This window comes from Scophthalmus maximus, chromosome 20 (genome assembly GCF_022379125.1).
Source record: "Scophthalmus maximus strain ysfricsl-2021 chromosome 20, ASM2237912v1, whole genome shotgun sequence".
Classification (NCBI taxonomy): Eukaryota; Metazoa; Chordata; class Actinopteri; order Pleuronectiformes; family Scophthalmidae; genus Scophthalmus; species Scophthalmus maximus.
Window position 1 is genome coordinate 4,733,107 of NC_061534.1, and position 20,654 is coordinate 4,753,760.

General features: G+C 47.4%; 1 protein-coding gene across 3 annotated transcripts in view; it reads right to left on the reverse strand.

Moving 5' to 3' along the window:
* cntfr (ciliary neurotrophic factor receptor) overlaps nt 1–20,654 on the reverse strand; it is a 185,969-nt gene that overhangs the window by 70,263 nt on the left and 95,052 nt on the right. For all 3 annotated transcript variants that reach the window (XM_035608637.2, XM_035608639.2, XM_035608640.2), the window contains one exon: nt 7,944–8,177. In XM_035608637.2, the coding sequence (XP_035464530.1) occupies nt 7,944–8,177 (234 nt within the window). The remainder of the gene's footprint in view (nt 1–7,943; nt 8,178–20,654) is intronic.

Here is a 20,654-nt window from a genome sequence, read left to right on the forward strand (position 1 = left end):
CGCACGCCACGTGAAGCACACACGCCGACATGCAGCGCGTGAGCCCCGCCAGGACACGCGCCACCGCACGATGATGCTTCCGCTCCCGAGAGATTTCATCCACCGAACTACCGAGGGGGAAGACGAGAAGGGAAGTAATGGGTGATGTGGGGTAGACTGGGAGGCGGTTTTAAGAGGATTAGCGGATGAGAAAGAGAGAAACAGTGTGAGATAGAAAAACCACAGGGTTGGGCCGGAATTTTGAAATATGAGGTGGGAATTTATTTTTTTACTGTAGACAGGATGGGGGGGGGGGGGAAATAATAAGACACAACCATCTATACTTGAGTCAAATCAAAGTAAAAAGAAAGAAAAAAAGACTCCTGAGCTGCAGAGCCTTTTGAATTCACGCTTCCCCATGACGCGTGTGCGCTTACGAGCCGCGACCTGACACACCGACGCATTTAAGAGATAAAAACACCTTTTGCGTCATTAGGGGCAAAATGCGCGAGTGTTTTCCTCGACGCCTTAGCGATCTCTCTCTCTTTTTTTTTTTTTTTTTTGCCTCTCTTTGAAAATAGTAACACTGAGTGGAGGGGAAAGGGGGAAAACAATCTATCTTGCCAGATTACTCGTGATGCCCAGCGGATACAAAGAGGCCAGAGCACACAGTGAATCTCTCTCTCTCTCTTTCTTTTAATATGTTTGAGTTTCCCTCATGGCTTCCCATTGACTTCTTAAACTGGGCCCATTTTCCTATTTGTTATGGTTGTCTACTACAATAAAGTGACGGGGGGGATGCTGTTGTCCTGCAAATAGAGCAAAAAAAAAAAAAAATGGAGAGGGGAGAGAGAAATTGGCGATGTGGAGCGGAACAGAGGAGGAGGAACCGGCGTGGGGGGACAAAGAGGGAGAAAAAGGGGCAGGAAATGCAACAAACTGATCCTAAAGATGAATATTTTGATGTTTACGACAACCTCTAGCCTCACCCTTAAAACACAGAAGCGAAAATTAAGGGGAACAGAACGTGAACAAATGAAAGGAAATGAAGGGGAAAGATTCAGTCGGCAGTTACTTTGCCGTCGCAGCTGTTTTCCGGACAGAACACTGGGAAAAACAAGATGTATGTGTGTCAGTTTACGCAACGCCTTTTCCAATTCTCACCAAGCATCACAATGCAACAGTGCTTTTTCTTTTTTATTTATTTACCTTATGATTCATTCTTCCGGGGCGGGAGAGTCGTGTTATTGCTTCTGGGGTCAGAGGTCAACAGTTCAGCCGCGCTCTAACACTTGGTGGCACTGCGGACTTGTGCCAGATCATCTGCACCAATTTTTCTTGTGAAATTTGTATAAATATGAAAACTTTCATCCCTGATTTAGACGAATGGCAGATGCCTGCAAGTAAAAGAAAAACTAAATCAATTTCCTCTACTTCTCTATTTATCAGGAACATCATCCGGCAGCGCTTAGAATTAGGACGCTCCTCTCTCCCGCGCTGTGATCGAGCGCTGTTCCCCCGAGACTGTGGTTTTGTATCTGTCACTCTTCCAGGTCGTTGAAGTGTACCATCCAAACACACACGCTTGGATTTTTTAAAATTCTCGTTTCACAAAGTTCCATGCGGACGCCGACGCAGCTTCTCACGCTGACGTGAGACCGTGGGCCCAAGGTTGACGAACTGTTGAATTTCGATTCTCCGTGCCGTGGAAATCCTCCATGCCAGTACTTTTTTTTTGCCTATTTCTCATGATTGACCGCGTTCCGGGACAAGCCGGGAGAGTAATTAAAATGGAGGCTGAGCAGCTCAGGCAGGGGCCTTTACACGCGGGGCACAAACACTTCCCCGGTTTAAACAGGAGGTCCCAGAGGAAAGCGGGAGCTCCACGTGTTCAGCCTCCTCCGTAGCGATCACGTCTGCGAGGAGACAAGACATTTCCATTACCCAGCAATGTAGCACGGGTCCCCCGAGAGAGTGTGTGTGTGTGTGTGTGTGTGTGTGTGTCTGTGTGTGTACGCATTTGTATGTGGGTGGTGGTGCTGGTGGTGGTGGTTGGGGGGTTGCACACAAGTTAAAAAACGAGTTGCCCAAAGAAAGGGAAGAGATATCAATTAGTGTTTATGTGTGTGTGTGTGTGTGTGTGTGTATGGAGAAGTCACTCCTCCTTCGAGTCATCCTGACGACCACCAATCAGTGCGTGTGTGTGTGTGCGTGTGTGTGTGTGTGTGTGTGTGTGTGTGTGTATGGAGAAGTCACTCCTCCTTCGAGTCATCCTGACGACCACCAATCAGTGCGTGTGTGTGTGTGTGTGTGTGTGTGTGTGTGTGTGAATGCCTGCAATCTTCCATACGATTAAGTAGACGTGAACTGTTTTTTAAGTTTGATTGTGTCATTGGGTAAATAAATGAATGAGGGGCAACATGTATAATAGTTGAAATAGTTTAAATAAGCTATAATATGATGTGTGCCTCTGTTCTGAAATATCTAGCGTAACTAGTCTGAAATTTAACTCGATCCCAATGTCGGCGACACCTTGCCCTCCCGTATTTCTTTGAACGAGAGAGAGGTTAAATGAAGATGTTCAGAAAAAGAAAGAACAGATTTCGACCTCAGTGAGAGTTTGACATACCAACCACATGCGCACAAGCGAACACGCGTGTGTACACACACACACACACACACACACACACACACACACACACACACACACACACACACACACACACACACACACACACACACACACACACACACACACACACACACACACACACACACACACACACACACACACACACACACACACATTTCAACCCATGCCAAATGGACTTGGCCTTGCGAACCAGACCTTCACCAACAATGCCGGCGGTTAAGGCTTTCGCAGTCTCCACCGCAAGCGTGCGTTTACACAATGGCCCCGCAGCGATCCGACAGCAGCTCCGACCGAAGACAGACTCGGTGGCAAAAGCCGGAAGCCCCTTTTCCTATGTTGCGACGATTCGTGGTGTAAATTCATTACTGCCCCGACGACGCTCTCGCTCAAAATATATGAACGGTGTTTTTTTTGGGGGGGGTTGCAGTTGTTCAAGATCTTGTCACCGCGGTAACGGGCGCGCTTCGTCTGGAGTGCCCCGATTGCCCCCTTGAATCACCCGTCAAGACTTTATTTTTTTTTTCGAGAAGAGAGAAGTATCTTTTTCTCGTCTGGTGTCAGCTGGCAGGCTGAGTGACCGGCTGGCAGCACTGACTGGCGGAGGAGGCCGGCTAATGGGCTCTAAAGCCGGGGAGTGATCAGCGACGGAGCCATTAAGATGTGCAACTCCCGACGTCGGGAGGGGGCCGTCGCAGTTTCACGGCTCCACTACCAAACCATCACTTTCAGCAAACGGATGCTCACCGTTGACCGGGCGCCACCCTCACGTGCAGTATTAACCGGAATTTAAGATTTATGAACTGTGTTATGTTTTAAGGGAAAAGAAGGAGGAGTCATCGGGTGTTTGCTTCTCTGTTTGGCCGCTTTAACCCACTAAATGCTGCATCACTAACACGGCGGGGTCTTCAAGCGAGCGATTAGTATTAATACCAATGCCTGAATACAAAACATTCAGGCATTAGTTAAAACACATGGTTTCACTGTACACAGGCAACTTTGACAGGTTGCCATTGTTACTATTCAGGCTACAACTCCAAATTAGAACCTTATCGAACCAACAACTAATAATATAAAACAACAATAAAATAACATACAACATTTGAGAAAATGATTCGGTCTGAGACATGTAAATTCGATAACCACGTGATAAGACATCCGTCCATCTTATATCACAAGGAGCCCCTCTTCTTACTGCAGCGTCAATGAAAAGGTCCCTCTAATGTGTTATTACTCTCCGCCATCTTTCGAATAATTCTAAAGAGGGAAGCCGTTACACAACGCCCTATTCACGGTGTATCATATGTTTACCAAATTAAAATTTAACTCCTAAATTAAACTGACTGCAAAAGCGCAGTTGATTCGCCGCGCAGCTAACCTGAAGCCCGTGCCCCGGCCTGACGTCCCGTCTGTCTATACTGCCAGACGACACTATATGCGTCTTGCAGGTCGTGTGCGTGAGAGGTCACCAGGGGGCGACTGGCGGGCGCTGTCGATGTCGTGTTATAGCGAGGAGTCACAACAGCGTGGTGGCGTGCGGTGAGTCCATGTCCCGATCGCTATACATTGTTTTTTTCGCTGACGGCCAGTGAAGACAACAATAGAGGCAATAACATCCGTGTGGTGACAGCGAAAGCAAAGGACGTTGTATTTCACCGAGGGGCTTCGGAGCTTTACGACCTCTCGCTTCGAAGAAAAAAAAACAAATCTGTGAACTTTTACTGTCCATGCTCAGTTTGCCACTTTTATATCTCTCCACCGCTGTTATGTCACTTCTGGTCCTGATGATAGTCATCGAGGAGTCTCGTGATGGAGTGCGCCGCATCTTTAGATGTGTTTCCCGCGAGTGTTTGATTATGGAGGAGATGGACACCCTCTTCTTTTTTTTCTTTTTTTTTAACCCTGTGGGACCATAACATCCTGCCATGTGCACACACACACACGACATGCTGAATATATGCAAAGTGACAGATACATAGAGCTCGACCGAGGGGGAAATATACACAGAGGAGACACACACACACATCAAAGAAGCACTATATATGCTTTCACATCAAAATACACGCATGCACACACACGGACGGGCCTCGGGGGTCATAGTGTAACATCCGCTGTCCTTAATGCAAACCAGTGTAAACACCGCAGAGAACAGAGGCTGCCACAACATGCAGCCGAACACAAAGACACAAAAAGAGACGGAGGGGAGGACGAGAATGCGAAGGAGGATATGGAGGATGTGAAGAAGATCGAGAGAGCTACAGAAACAAGAGACAAATGGAAAGAGTTAGAGAGACGAGAGATGGCCGCAAAGTTTGAGAAAGATAGACGCAAGGTGTGAAGTCTGGAGTTATTAAAAAAAAAAAAAAAAGGAAAGGAAAGAAAACACACACAGATGGCCCTGCGCTATTCTCCTGACGACGCCTCTGTCTGTGTAAAATATAACAAGCCCCCGGTGTGTCAGTCGTAAACACTGCATGAAATCAAACCATCATCGGGATGGTAATCGCAAAGCACGCGCGGCCCGTCGCGATGTCATTGTCGCCGCGCCACAGAGTGTGAGATGGCAATTGGAGTTATTTGTGTAGTTTGAAAAGGCACCAACTTGCCATCAACTTTATTATGATCACTGCCGGGCCACTCCGCGGGGGCATTGCTCACACCAACCTGTAGCCCAGCCCCCGATGGATAGTTACACGGTGTGACCCTGTCAACTCTCTACTCCACAGTCACACACACACACACACACACACACACACACACACACACACACACACACACACACACACACACACACACACACACACACACACACACACACACACACACACACACACACACACACACACACACACACACACACACACAACATACTTCGGCCTGTTTGTGCATTGCCTCATTCACCCCGCTGACACAATCCGCCATAGCATTAAAACTCCCATTAATTCAGTATTATTCCAGCATTCAGTAATTCATCACTGCCGATGCGATTAACCAAACTGTCACGCTCCCGTACAGTCTCATTCATCAACCATTTTAAAAGGGAAATGTTACATTTTACCGATGGGCCTGGAAGGAAATCTTGATAGGTTTGCCTTTTCTATTCATTGGTTCTGTCGACAAGATTGGCGGAAATCATATACCGTAGGTGTGGTTTCCTGGTTAAAAAAAGGCGACGGCCTGTGCCGGCCACCTTTTCAAATAACAGGGGGATTCCGTCCCGTTGCATCATCCTTTTTAATCATCTACGTGGAATCGGCTTCAATGGGATCATTTATTTCTACATAGGCCACATACCAGATTTATGGTAAAAGCCTGTTACCGTGGTGACAATTTGACTCTGCACAGGCAAGGTGACCGGACCAATCTGCCTCTCGACCTGAGGCGGTCTACGGCATCATATATTTATTTTTTTTCAGCACCACCATGAGAGTGATGATTTTCCTTTGACATGAATCAAAAACGCGACACTTTTGGCATCGTCCTGGAAAAAGATAATGCTTGAGTGCCTCCCTGATTTTTTTTAATACAGCAATATTAACAGCACATTACAGTATATGACTGTGGACTAGAAAACTTTTGTTTTCTGAAACTTGCCATCAATCATGGAGCAGTGCTGCACTGACGGATGTATACAAACAGGGGAATTGAAGGATTAGAAGAGTCATTAGAAGAGGTAATAATGGCTTTAATATAAATAATCTCACGTTGTTTTTGCCTTAAACAAAACCAATGATGCTCCCTGGACTTTATTCGGTGGATTCGTCAAAGGCAATAACTATGACGCCTTTTAAGAACAAGTTGCAGTGAAGGTATTAGTTAATAATGTAATAAAATGAATTGAAAAGAGAGACTGAAGCATGGATTAAATAGAAAAACCTTCATGCATTATCCCCAAATAAGGATTCCACACCCGGAGCACTCTTTATTAAGTTTGTTTTAAAACAAATGTGAATTAACAGCTAAACGCCACTTTTAATTAAAAGAAAAGAAAAAAACAAAAAAAACAAGGTGTCCTCAGGGCGTTCTTATCGTTTATAAGTCTCTCCCATCCTATCATGCGGCGGGCCCACAGTGTATAAAACCTTCACCATCAGAATAATGGATCTCAGAGGAGGCCGTTGCCAACTCGCAGGGCAGCGTGGCACGCTGTTAAAATTGACACTCGTTTAGCCTTTGCATGATTATTAAAATGCACGGGCCTCGCAGCAAAAATGGCCGAATGTCATTTTAACAACTAATCATTTGGCCTCGTCAGCCGGTGGCTGCAGTGGGGCAGGGACCTGTAAGCGTTAACAATTCAACTTTTATATCAGCGTTTAAAATCTTAATGAAACAGCACTTCACATGTCATAACTTCACCATTAAAAGTTGTCATCTACCTGAAGGGCTTTTACGACGCGAGCGGACGCCAATGTGTGAACTTGTGCAAATGGAGTGCATTTAAGATCGCATGGTACGTAACGCAGGGTCATAATGTCAGCACTCGAGATCATGTGCAAATGTATTCGACCCTATTGTGGCGGTAACAGAGCGAGTGCAATTTCTCAAAGAGCTTTTTTTTCCTCGATCTGGCTGCTTGACAACAAGGTCAGTTGCGCAAAATTACAGCATTTCTGCAACGTGCAGAACTGTCCACATAGCCTGTAGACCTCATAGTGTAAAGAGAAATCTTAAAATTGCCACACGTTGGTCATATTCAGGGGCCTCTCGCAACAGTTGACCAGAAGTTTTACTGGAAGTTCACGTGCAGAGTCAACTGTCGCTCCTACAAGGCAAGTAGAACGTTTCAGCCATAGCGCATCGGTTTGGGTAGTATGGGAGCAAACCATGAAAATATTGCATCGAACCCACTGCTGCTTTCACTCTGGCCACTAAATCCAACTTCGGGTACATTATTCCAATATCCGGCTCTCCGGCTGAGGTGGGAAATTGAGTCTCTGACATTGCGACACCGTAACGGTCAGACTGTGTCCCACGTGTCTCTCCGTAGTTTGCCCACGAACAAGAGAAGAGCAGAGAGGAAGGTGACCACAACAAGGGCTGAGCGCTACAAGCGCGACGGAAAGTGAGATCATGTCCCTCGCCGCCATCGAGGCCGAAAGAGACGAACGGCAGAGCGAGGCGAGAATGACGATTGGCCGTCACTCCCGGCAGCCGTTCCCGATGCTTTGGGTCACGGTCATTTTTTTTCCTTTCCTTTTCACTCTTTGCCGCTGCAGTGACCCAGTTCTCCCCTCGCGGGGCAATCAAAGATTCAGCGCGCACTATTAGAGATGACATCTGGTGGGCCGGTCGCCCCCCCCCGGGTACTTACTGCCGATGTGGAGGAAGATGGTGTCACGCCTCTCGCCGTGCGGGTTCTGGAAGCAGCTGTAGAGTCCGTTGTGGCCCAGGTTGACCGCGGCCAGGATCAGCCGCGGACCCTCCAGGCGGTGCTGGGCCTTCACGTCCGTCCCGTTCACCTTCCAGGACACGGACGCGTCGTTGTCCAGGGAGCCGCACTGCATGGTGACATCGCTCGCCATTCGCTCATACTGGTTCCTGGCAACTGGGAGACAGAAAAGAAGACGAATGAATAAAAAAAACGGGGAATATCGGCATGGGCGGATGAGAGCACGATCTTCCCTCTGTCCATCGGTTCAGCAAAGCCGCGGCGGGCCACATGACCACGGGGGCCGAGGGATACGCGCAGGCCTTATGGGCGTCTTTGTCCGGGCCCCCGGGGTTAGTAGCCCTGCTTTTGTTGCCAAGATTAACTCTTCAACACAGAAGGATCCGCGGCAACACGAGACACGACGGTAAAATATTGATCGTCATCTGAGGAAAAAGCCCTCTTCTACTCAGAAAACGTGGGACGTTGGGATCAAGTCGAGATCCTTGTCTTTGTCCGCGTGTCGCCCCCCCCCTCCCTCATTTTGTTTCCCCATCACAATGCCTTTGCTTTTTTGCTTTTTCCACTGGAGCTCTGTTCCTGCTCTCCATCTCTCCGCCGACGTGCCTCTTAGGCGCGCAGCCGATACAGATGTCGACTCCAGTGTTTCATGTATATTTCATGCCCCATAACAGAGCCATCTATATTTAATAGGACAAGATCCCCGTCCCCATTAACATTAACCTGACACTGTTTGTTCTCTCCGTCCTCCCCGGTCTGTCGCTCGATCCCTCCTAACCTTCCCAGCCGTTCGCTCGCTGTCGCACACACGCCGTCTCCTTCTTCTGTTATCGCTGTTCATTTTTTTCCGTCCCGTCCGCCCCCCCCCCCCCCCCCCCCCCCCGGCGTTTGCCACTCCCGTTTTTTCCAGAGAGAGTCCGAATAATTCGCGCGCATATGCATGTCGGTGGCGAGAAATGGAAATTCTCTTTTGATCTCCCCCTCCGTCAGGTTGCTTTGAAAACAGACGCGTGACTTTATTTACATGAAGAAGTTATTTGCATCTGAGCAAAAAAAAACGGGAAGAAAAAAATTAAAAGAAGAAAAATTTGGAAATCCCGTACAGCCTCACTTTGATGTTGAGGATGCCGCTGGCGCCTCTTGTGCTCTGTGTGGCCAAGTGAGTGTGGAATAGAGAGGCGGTGAGAAGGAAAGAGAAGAGAAGAGAAAAGAAGAGCAGAGAATCTGTCCCGCAGAACGTCGTTGTTGTAATGTAAGTCGACGAGCGTTGACGCGGTGTCTGATGCGCTGCACGGCCCTATTGAATCTACTACTTTATTTAAAGGGGGAGAGAATGGCGTCTAGAACTTTAATAACATTGGAAAAAAAAGGCTCTGCCCATTCCTTCCACTGCCTTTAGGTGGCGTTAAGCCGTGATCAAGGTGCGGGAGTGAACTCATAATCCCCTTTCTCTCGTCAATATTTTGCTAAAACGACCTTTTCTCTTTTTCGCAGATTTTCCTGGCGAAAAAGTCCTCGGCGATCGCTTGACCCCGCCTCTCCCGCCGCTTCCCACCATTCTTATCCTCTCGGGTCACACCAATCTTTTCCCTACCTCCCTCCTGTACCAATGGGCATTCATCTCTCTCGCCTCTGTATCGCTTTCACTCTCCTCCTCCTCCACGGTCAACCTCTCTGGGCCCTGTCTGGACAAACTGGTGCTCATGGCGCGACTGCGTTCGGGGGCGTGTCCAAATCTGCCGGTGCCGCTTTTTCCCACAGCAATCGTTTGCCTTGTGACCCTTGGTTTTTGCCTTTGTCCAGCCGCTGCTGCTCCTCTCTCCATCACTTTGTCCCGCTCTCACCTTGAAACCGCTCCCATTGACCCTTCAGGCATTCATCTGCGGAGACGCGTCGCCCGTCACCAGCACGCCGCACACGCACATCTGATATGGCGTCGGTGGGAGCACGGGCAGGGAGCACTTGTGAGTACACTCGTGCGCTCCCCCCTCACACATGCATGCAAGCATCAGGCGCTCACGCTGCCCTGCGTAATGTCCTCGTGCCTCATCAGCATACGGACAAGCAGGCCCTAATAACCATAATGACATTCAGCTCAAGTGCTATTGATCTCCCGGTAATAGACGGCTCAGAGGACGAAGCATTAGGACAACGTTATTTAGTACCAGATGAGGTTTTGAAACCATCAGTGTCCTTCGCAAAGGCTTAAAATTCGACTATGTTTGCTCGTTATTCCACGTCTTGTGTGCCGCCGGATACTGGGACGCCATCGGGGTTAAACAGTCTTTTACAGCCCTGAGAAGCGGAGCGGCCTGAGGGTTGTTTTTTCAAATTTGGACAGGCTCTGTGCACTGCGATACGCGAGTGAGTTACATCGTTGATGAAATAATGATTGAAAACATGAGATGAACAAATAACAAACAGAATCAAGGACACTGCAAAACGAATTTGTGTCTCACATGAATCGAATCTAACGACCTCCTATGAGGTCAAACGGCACAGAGATATTATTTACACTGTAATTGCACCTTCAAAAAAATCACTGGAAAGCAAAACAATTATTTTCATTTGTGCACTTTCTTTTTTTTCATATCACTGCCATGTATTGTATGAGTTCTCTGCCACCATGAGAGACACGCAACTGTCATTCATAAATGTACAGTCGGTAAATATGCACTGAATTACCAAACATGCACGGCTGCAATGTAGCCTTCAGAGTCTTAAATGTCCAATTACAAGTAATTCACCCCAGCAGACCCAGCAGTGAGTCCACTTTGCAAAATGCATGTCGCACATGCTGTTCACACACACACACGCACACACACACACACACACGGACAAATGAATTCAAAATTCAATTAGCAGTTTCATGGTTTTTGAAAAATATTCACTGCAGCCGTAGGCGCCGTCCCTTCTCACCAATCATGTTCCCATGAATAATGTCGCGTCTAATAACCAGAGAACCTCTGAATTTAAGGAAAATTTAAAACACACACAATTATATTTCATACATGTTCTGGTTAGTAATATTTTGCTTCTGTTGGAACAAGCCGCGTGCAACTTGCCTCACAAGTGTGGAGAAGGAAAAATATGAAAAATGTAGCAGGGAACACTGGAGCTGGAGGGGGTCAGGCCGGGAAGACACGACTAGTTTCTCGCCCATTAAGGGGAAGTCGGACTTTTCATTCGCAGTGGGATTCCGACGGGGGGCACTGAGAATATCGCCAACCCCTCGTGACCTTCTCCCAGAAGCGGCGCATTAGCATAAAGAGCCAACGTGACGTTAGGTTGTGAGGTCACTGAAGCTGAGACCTGCAGGACTGTGCGTGTCCAGAGGCTAAAGAAGGAACATGCAATGCACACGGTGAACGGATGACCTGCACATGTACAGGCCCGTGGGCCGCACGCACGCACACGCACACACACACACACACACACACACAAGTTGCACGCCAGAGTCTGACACGCCGACTTAACACATCAACACAAAAATGCATACCAGAGGGCGTACGCATTTTAGCGCGCGCCATATTTTATTCGCAGCGACCGACCACCACGTGAACACAAGTCCGACTCTGCGTGCGCACGTGTTGAACGCACCAGCGATGGGCAAGATAACGACGGTTCAAGTGAAAACCGTCGCGCGTGGAGGGAAGGAAAGCGAGATAGTGGTTCGCAACAAACCGATGGTCAGACGGTGACACACGGAGATAAGAGGTCCACATGTCTGGAGAGGCAGGGAGGGACTACGGCACATTTATGTCTTCATCCTCCGTTCACCTTTGTGAACTGTGAATTCAACCGGAGAGGTCAATTAAGGTCAAACTATCGTTAGCCGGGTTCTACGACTTTATATTCATGAGCACACGTACGGCCGCGCTCGTTTGATTAGCTGATTCAACGCCGCTCAGCGTTGACTCGTGTCAAACGGCGAGTGCCACCGGGCAGGGCGGCGTCGCAACCTTCCCGCCGCGGCTGCGGCGGCAGCATCGTCAAATGTGCGTTGATGAAGTGAGAGCATCGACTCGGAGGGAAGATGTCGGATCCAGGGCTCGCCGGCGTGACAGAAAGGCTTTGAATGATTTGAGGCGGCGCGATTTAGCGCGAACACGCTCAACAACACTTTGGACATAGAAGCGAAACCGCCATCAGTATTTGAATGCTATTTCCAGAAAACTATATTCATACCTGACTAGCACATTACATGTCGTAATGTAACTGGGACATGATTTGGATTTCATTGTGGCATTAGCCGATTCTTATGATTATATCAATATAATATTTTTTTTGTTTTTGTTAAAGGGGAATACTTACTATAAATAAGGAAGATTATTGTTTGCAGTATTTTTGGAGCACAGAGTGACAGCGAAAATATGTAATTTGTATATATATATATATATATATATATATATATATATATATATATATATATATATATGTCGGCTTTCACATCAACCGCATCTCCTCAAGTAGTTAGGTTTCTGAAACCGTAGAAGAACACAACATTTGTAAGGTACTGTATGTTCTGTACTCCGTAAGTTGGACTTGAATTTTCCTCAGCCCGTTAGCTCCGGCGGCTAAACAGGCTGACATTCACACAGCCACGATCATATGCAGAGATGCATCTACACAACCCATAAAACAAACACACACACACACACACACACACACATACTGTACAGTACACACACACACACACACACACACACACACACACACCCTCTTGACTACATAAGAGTACTGATGAATTTAGATTATGGAGAACCAGCTGTGTGGCACTGCGCGCGCGTGTGCGTGCACGCGTTTCAATTCATAGACTATCTGGCCCTGACATGCGCAAGAGTGGCGCTCCGTCATTCTGCATCCCTGAGTTCACTTGGCTGTGCATGCACACGCATATGTGTGTGTGTGTGTGTGTGTGTGTGTGTGTGTGTTTAAAGTGTGTGTGTGTGTCCGGGAGTAACTGGCTGTAAGTTACGATCCGGCGCCACGGCAGCGGCGTGTAATGAAATTGAAGTTCGGCTCTGACATTCTGATTTACCATCTCAAAATGTTATATTCCCTGTGTTTGTGCCTCGGCGGCCGCGCATGCTTGCATTCGTGTTGTCAAGAGTGATTGTGTGTGTGTATCGCTGTGACAATGTGTAGTACGCCGCATGTGTGTGTGTGTGTGTACGTGTGTGTAGCCCTCCTTGTGAATTCATTGGCATGTACGTATCTGACCGTGTCGCTTCCCAGCCGGGCCTGTAACTCACTAGAACATTTATCAGTGAATCGCATTTGTATGCCTAAGGGGAGCCGTGCCTTTTGAAAGTAAAATATCGGATCGGCTGACACACCGAGATGGAGCCCGGGAGAATCATCAGTTTGGGTCGAGAAGATCAAATTGTTTCCATTTTGTGGCTCTGCGTTCCAATGCTGCTCGGGGAGATTTTTTCTTTTTCTTTTCTGCCCTCCTCTATGTTTTCATTTTAATTGGAAATGGAAAACCAGATTTTGTCTCTCCTTTACTCAAAGCCCGTCGGTTTGTGAACTTACACGTCTCATGGGTTTTCCTTGAATATACATCTCAGAAAACAAATGTTTCAACATCCAATTTTGATTTTAAACACAATGATCCATCCCGTACGCGATAGGTCCGATTAGTACAGTGTTTTTTTTTAGATTGAATAGTGCAGTGTGTGTTTAGTCAGAATAGGAGGCATAAGCAGAAATAACAGATTCATTAATGGGGGTTACACGTGGGTTATTTACACCTGATTGGGCCGTTGCTCAGAGCCTCTAATCCGCCCGCTTTGGCCTCCGCTTGTCTTTTCATTGGACCCCCCGTGAATACAGAGTATTTCCTACCATTATGCAGCATTTCTCTCCAAATAACATTGACTATAGCTCACCAGCTCAAATATGGCGTGGTCCGACAAACGGTCATTACGAGAGTGGACGTGGGCCCGGGACCCTGTTGACTTTACAACATGTTTATTTACAGCGTTATCCTCAAGGTTGCCGTCTCGCCGGCCGCATGCCAAGCGGTTCCATTTGTCGGGTCTTTATTACGCGGCTGCTGGCTTCCACAGACTGTGTCAAACAAGCGCACACTTCGCATTGAGTTGGGTTGCCGTGGGAATGACGTTCTGCAAAAGAAAAAAGGAAAAAAAAATCCTCTTAACCTGCGCAAGTGTGGGGAATGTTGGGCAAAAGGATAAACTGTTAGGTTAGAGTAGATTAGAAAAAACACGTGTGAATAATGCATTCCATCACGGCGGAGCTCCATTTAGCTGCTTCGGTTTCAGGGTCCTGGCGTTGTGCGTGCGTGCGTGCGTGATGGCTCACTGCCACACTGGGACACTTGAACAGAACCGGGCCTCTGTTCATGTTATCATTAAAAATATATAAGTGAAAGATGCTGTTCATAAAAAAAAGACCTAAAACACTCAGGAGTTTCAACTGGATTTGGTTGAGGGCTGTGTTAGGGTTATTTGACAAAATCATAAATATTATATCTGGCTATGAGAACTTGATAAGGGTAATGTCCTCTTTTTTTGGGGGGGGGGGGGGCAATCAATAGCTTGACTGATATTGAAAGTAATAAGGGGAATATTGGTTGCGTGCAGTCCGACTATGGGTGAGGTTTCATCCGCCTAAATAGGTCAAACCTGTATTTTGTCTTCCAGCAAAAACTAAATACATGATGCGATTTAATGAGCCGTGCTGAATGTTGGCGGGTTTTCTCTCTCGCATAGGTCTGCAACTTGAATCACAGTTAATCATTTCTGACCTTAATTTACGGTCGTGTGAAACTGTGATTGACACGTAAAAAAAAAAAAGAGAATACTTTCTGGCCTTTTATAGACTAAACATGTGCTCGGTTTACTAAATATTAATTAGGAGATTCAGCAGTAATGACGAGCGAATCGGGACGTTCAGCCCTCGCTATGAACACGTAGGCCGAAACGTCGCTTGCATTTTCTGCTTGTGCGGACGACAATGTTGCACTGGATCTGTTTTCTAGTCGTTTTTTGCAGCCACATGAGACCTTTCTTTTTTCTTTTCTTGCCTCCGTCAGCATGTGGCACAGCTGGTCGGGCAGGTCCCTCGGATGTTTCCTGCGAGGTATGACACGGGAGAATAAAAAAAAATGCTAAATGCCTCCGGCGAAGACAGAGATCCGATTAACTTGCTGTGTGACGTGATAAGTATTGGCAGCAAAGCGCTGGTGACACGTTCACAGTCATGCAGATATTAATGCACTGATACAGACGCACTGTGTTGTAGAGACACACACACACGCACACACACACACACACACACACACAGGCACTCAAAACAAGCACACATGGATTGAACATGGCACACTTCTGTACCCGCCCCCCCCCCCCCCACCCACCCACCCACACACACACACACACGCTCACACGCATTCACTTCCTCGGCAAATATCTTGGAATTAAGTTATCACGTTATCCTCTGTCCCTGTCTCTTTCCTTCCAGCGGGGAGATTAACATCCACTCTCTCCGCTCCTGCGCCTTCTCCTTTCATGTGAGCACTGAGGCAGCTGCAGCTGTGCAACTGTTTGTGTGTGAGAGTGTCTCTGTCTCTGATTTCTGTGCCTGCGTGTGCGTGTGTGTGTGTGTGTGTGTGTGTGTGTGTGTGTTTGAGAGTCGGGGCTATAACTCTCAAATAAATCCACTTCCTGTTTCCTGCGATGTTATCTTGGGCCCACCGCACATGTAGATATACAGTGTTGTCTGTGTGTGTGTGTGTGTGTGTGTGTGTGTGTGTGTGTGTGTGTGTGTGCGTGATCATTGCCCTCCTATTCTGGCGGGCGGAAGCCACTGGAGGAGACGGAAACGGGGTTAATTGACACTTCACATTTTAGAGGTCTACGTTCCGGGAGCGGAGAATACGGCAGAGAGAGCGAGATAAGAGGGAGAGTGTCAAAAGGGAGAGGAAGGGGTGGAGGACAAGAGCGACGGAGTGGAGAGATGAAGAGGAGGGAGGTAGTTAGTTGGGGGGGGGGGCGAGTATAGGGCAGTTAATATTTTACAAGCCCGGATTAGAGGGGTTGTGAAATGAGGAATGGGAGAAGGGATTCCTGAGAGCCGGCCACGGGGAGAAGGAGAGAAAGGGACCGTGACAGCTGGATCACACGGCTTTGATCCGAAACATCTGTAGGTTCTTTTGCGGCGGAGACGGGGCGAACGCGACAAAAAAAAAGAAGAAAGAACAGAGAGCGAGCGAGCGGTGGGAACGGAGCGACCGCATCCCGCTCCATCCGTTCGTCTGGACGGGTTTCAGTCTGACGTCCCATCTCTCCGTCTCTCTCTCGGCCTGTTTAGCTTCATACTTGCTGTTATGTATGAAACATAAGAGGCCGTTTCTATTGCCTTATCACACAATGGTGTTTAGGCCTATTTCCCACTGATGACAGTAGTGGGATATTTAGTATTAGTAGTATCAAAAACTGGTTGTCGGGGGCAACAGTCACATAAGGAAATGCTGAATGAAGTTGCTAATAGCTGATGCGATCTGCATGAATGCTCGTCAAGCGACAGCTGATGGGTTATGACGTTGTTTTCCCCGTGAAAGGCATTTAAGCGGCGAATCACGGCCGCAGCTGTCCGGCAGCCACAGTAGAAGAAGAGCCTCCAACCTCCAACCCTCTCAGCGAGGTGACCGCCTCGTCTCGCTGTCGCTCTGCCGTGTGCGCAGCATGAAATCAGATCACCGTTGCCCGATTGAAAAAGAATAAGAAAAAAAAGAAGCCAATTGCCGAATGACTCCTCTCTGTTAAAACAACAACGGTTGCTTTCGCCGCCTCCGGACTTTTGCGACCCGTCGTGTTAAAACCACATTTGGTGCCACAGGTGTCGCCAAGGCAACCAGGATGTATTCATCATTTAATTTTGACTTTCATAACATGCTTTGAGGTGCAATGTGTCCTAAATACAGCATGGGGTACAGTACTTGTGTTCTCCTGCTCCCAAATTGCACCAAAGTTTTTGGGGATTCACAATAATTCCTTCCAGCAAAGAAACCAAATGAGAAACATCTTCTTTTTTTTTTTTTTACATTTTGTTGATCCATGGTGACGTCAGCGGCGTCGTCTCTAACCACGGGAGCCGAGGATTGCCTCGGGATTGATTCATGAATTAATATTGCAACTCATAATTATTCCGGCTCGGTTTCTGAAGTGATATGATAAACATAATCTTGGAAGAAACAGAAAAATTTCAAGTGCAATATCAGTGGCAGCCAGACGGGTGTTAGATTATTATACGTATCTGCTAGTGTGAAAAAAAAAAATCATTTACCTAATAAATGTGTTTGTCTGACTTCCCTTTTCGCAAGACTGTATAATAATGATAATTGCACATAAGCCCGCGGAAACCCCCCTCACACTCCTAATCTCATTGGTTAATAACACGGCTAACATCGCCCTAAGCCCTCCCAGAGAGCCAAACTGCGAAGGTCGGCCGTGACACCAGAGCGGCTTCTCTATTAAACCAAATAAGAGAGGGAGCAGCGAGGGTGAAGAGACGGACGGGGAGCGAATAAGAGAAGGAGGCAGGGAAGGTACGGTGAAGACAACAGCAACAGCAGAGCGATGAAAAGCGGGAAGAGTAAAGGGCGTTTAAGGGCGAACACGGCGGAATTTAACAAGAGGCGCGAGGCAAAGTGCGAAGTGATAAGTCGGCGGAAGGGGAGATAGAGGAGGAAAAGTGTTTCAGAGGGAGAGATGGGAGGAGGGGGGGGACGGGCGGAGAAGTGGTCGTCCTTAATTAATGGACTGGAATATATGACGATATTCTCTGGGTTCCAAGATAATATCAGCAGGGGGAGAAAAAAAAAATGACTGCCTCCATCAACGCTGTGCAAATATACCCGCGACCTTGACAGGGGAGCTGAAGTGACGGGGGGGGGGGGATTTGAAACGCTCTTGACAGGAACTAAATGTGTCCTGCCCGCGATAAAAAAGTTATGATAGCTCCAATTAAGGGAGAGGCTGATGAAAAACGCTGAGTATTTTTCACGCCCCCCCCCCCTTTAAGAAAAAGACAAGGTGCTATGATCAGTCTGCCGCAGAACCCGGGCCAACTCAATAACTCCACCGTTTGACTTGGCACGTTGACTTCAATGCATTTTGCACGCATTCATTTTTGAACTGAAGATGAGTTCATATTCAGGAAGTTCATAACAATTTTGGGTGAATAAATATTACTCAAGGTTTGGTTTTATGTACGCATATCAAGATAGCTTTAGGATGGGAGAGTATCCACTTTGCCGACTGCAAAACAGCTCTTGATTCAAACAAGTCCAGTATTTAAAAAAAAAAATGAGTGCAATCAATTTCACTAGACCACAGTGTTATATTTAGTTTTGATTATTTGGCGTGAAATTATTAGCACAGTCACACACACGCATGCACGTCCAACTCGCTCCAGGACGGCCTGCAGTTGTTTACCGAATGACCCGACTGCAAATTATGTTTACATTGTAATCTGGCAGCATAACAGAGATTAACGCCATGTTGAACGTGAGGAAGCTGGGATGTCGGACAGATGTCTCTTTTTGACATTTCATACTGCCAATAAGAGGTGAACACGGCTATGTTCTGGTTATTAAAGCATTTCAAACACATAATTAATAGTATCTTATTCTCACTTACATTAGTTTGGGTGCTTTAAAAAGTGTGTATTCCAAGTAGATGGAAATCCTATGTGAAATTAAATATACATGTTGAATATTAGGCAAACGTTTTGAGTGCAGGTAACGACTAAGGGTTGAGATTCAACACTTCTGCTCTATAGTGACTACATTTTCCCCTTTTGATTTCTGTTGCAGGGCCGAGTATAAGAGATCTGGTAAAATGCCAGGGCCGAAACAGTAAATAAGCATAAGCATCTTTGCGTGTGCAAAATGTGCCGCCGCAGAGGTTTGGGTGAAACGTTTATTTTTTTCTCCGCGGGCCGCCGTGCCGCTTCCAGTGTCGGCTGCGGGGAATCTTTCCCGAGTGCCGAGGGACCCGCACACGAGTGGCTCTGGAGCGCGCGGTCAATTATGTGTGACTGCGGAAATGTGACGAGCAACAACATCCGGCAGACAAACCCGCAGTGCATGCACGCGTAGGATGACTACACACACACACACACACACACACACACACACACACACACACAGAAACACCTATATGCTTAGATATGTGCAGGCCCACCTGCTCGCTCTGTCCTTTTGTTCCGGACGTGAAATGCACTCAGACACACAAATAGCACGGAGCGATGGGGGAAAAGAGGAGCGCTGTCAGCTTCAGCAGGCAGCGGAGCACAGCGTCGCATCCGTAATCCCGGCGGCGGACGACTCGGGGATGATCACTGCCTCTCCTCGGCTTTCAGCCGGCATGCTATGAAGGGCTGACGCCCCCCCAAAAAAAGAAAGGCGCTACACAAATAACTTTTGGAGGAGCCCAGCGGTCCGTGCAACGGAGATTTATTTGAGCTGCCGCAGAGCCTCCGCTGTGCCGGCCGCTCCGTCCTTGATGCCGAAGTTTGCTTACAGTCGTCACGCCCGTCCCCCTCGTCGGCGGGAGATTAGCCCGTGCGTTTGTTGTGATGGAGATGATTATCAGCCAATCGTTTACCCTGACAATCCGCCCTGTCCCGCCACAGTCGCCCCCTCGCGCACACGCCTGGTTTTTTTTTTCTTTTCCGACTGCTGCGCAGCTATCACGGGTTCAAAGGGATGCACAGCAGTGCAATTAACGCAGTAGGACAGAGCTGATGATGATTATGAATTACGTCCATCGCCGTGGCGACCGTGCGATCAAAGTGGGACCCATAAACAACGACTAAAGGAGCGTTTTTGATTGCCCATTCAGATCACTTATCAAAATATGAAAACACGCACACACGCACATGCACACACACACACACACACACACACACACACACACACACACACACCAGCAGAATCGAAAGCAGCTCTAAGCCCTAGGCATACACAGCCCACACGCACAGTTATGGGAAATAGGCGCAACAGAAAGAAAAAAAAAACACGAAATAAATATTGGTGTATATATAGCCAGGCTCATATAGAGTCCATATCTGCACAATTATAGACTTTATTTTTTTTCATTTGGTTGCACACACAAACAACCCTAACCCTGCATTCACACAAATAAAAAATAAAAAAACGTCCGCCTCCCAATTTATTCAAAGATTTATCAGGGAATTAATTCAACATTTCTGCCAAATGCACTAAATAGAAAGTGCCCAGCAAAGGGCACCAGCAGCTCTGGTGAATCGGTGCAGAAGAGATGGTCAATGACAGGCAGAAAAGAACCGGCTCGAGTAAAGACACGGCCAGAATCGATAGACTTCTACCTTAAAAGACCTGGAGGTCTGTTCTTCCTTTCTTTCTTTCTTCCTTTCTTTCTTTCTTTCTTTCTTTCTTTCTTTCTTTCTTTCTTTCTTTCTTTCTTTCATTGGTTGGATAGTGCACATGGGTCACAGCCAGTGGAGCTCTTGCCCTGTCCTCTTTTTTGTGCTTTGGCGGTTAGAACTGCTGAGAGCAGGGAGGCAATAGCCCCGTGATCATCATCGTCATCACCATCATCATCATTACTTCCAACACCATCA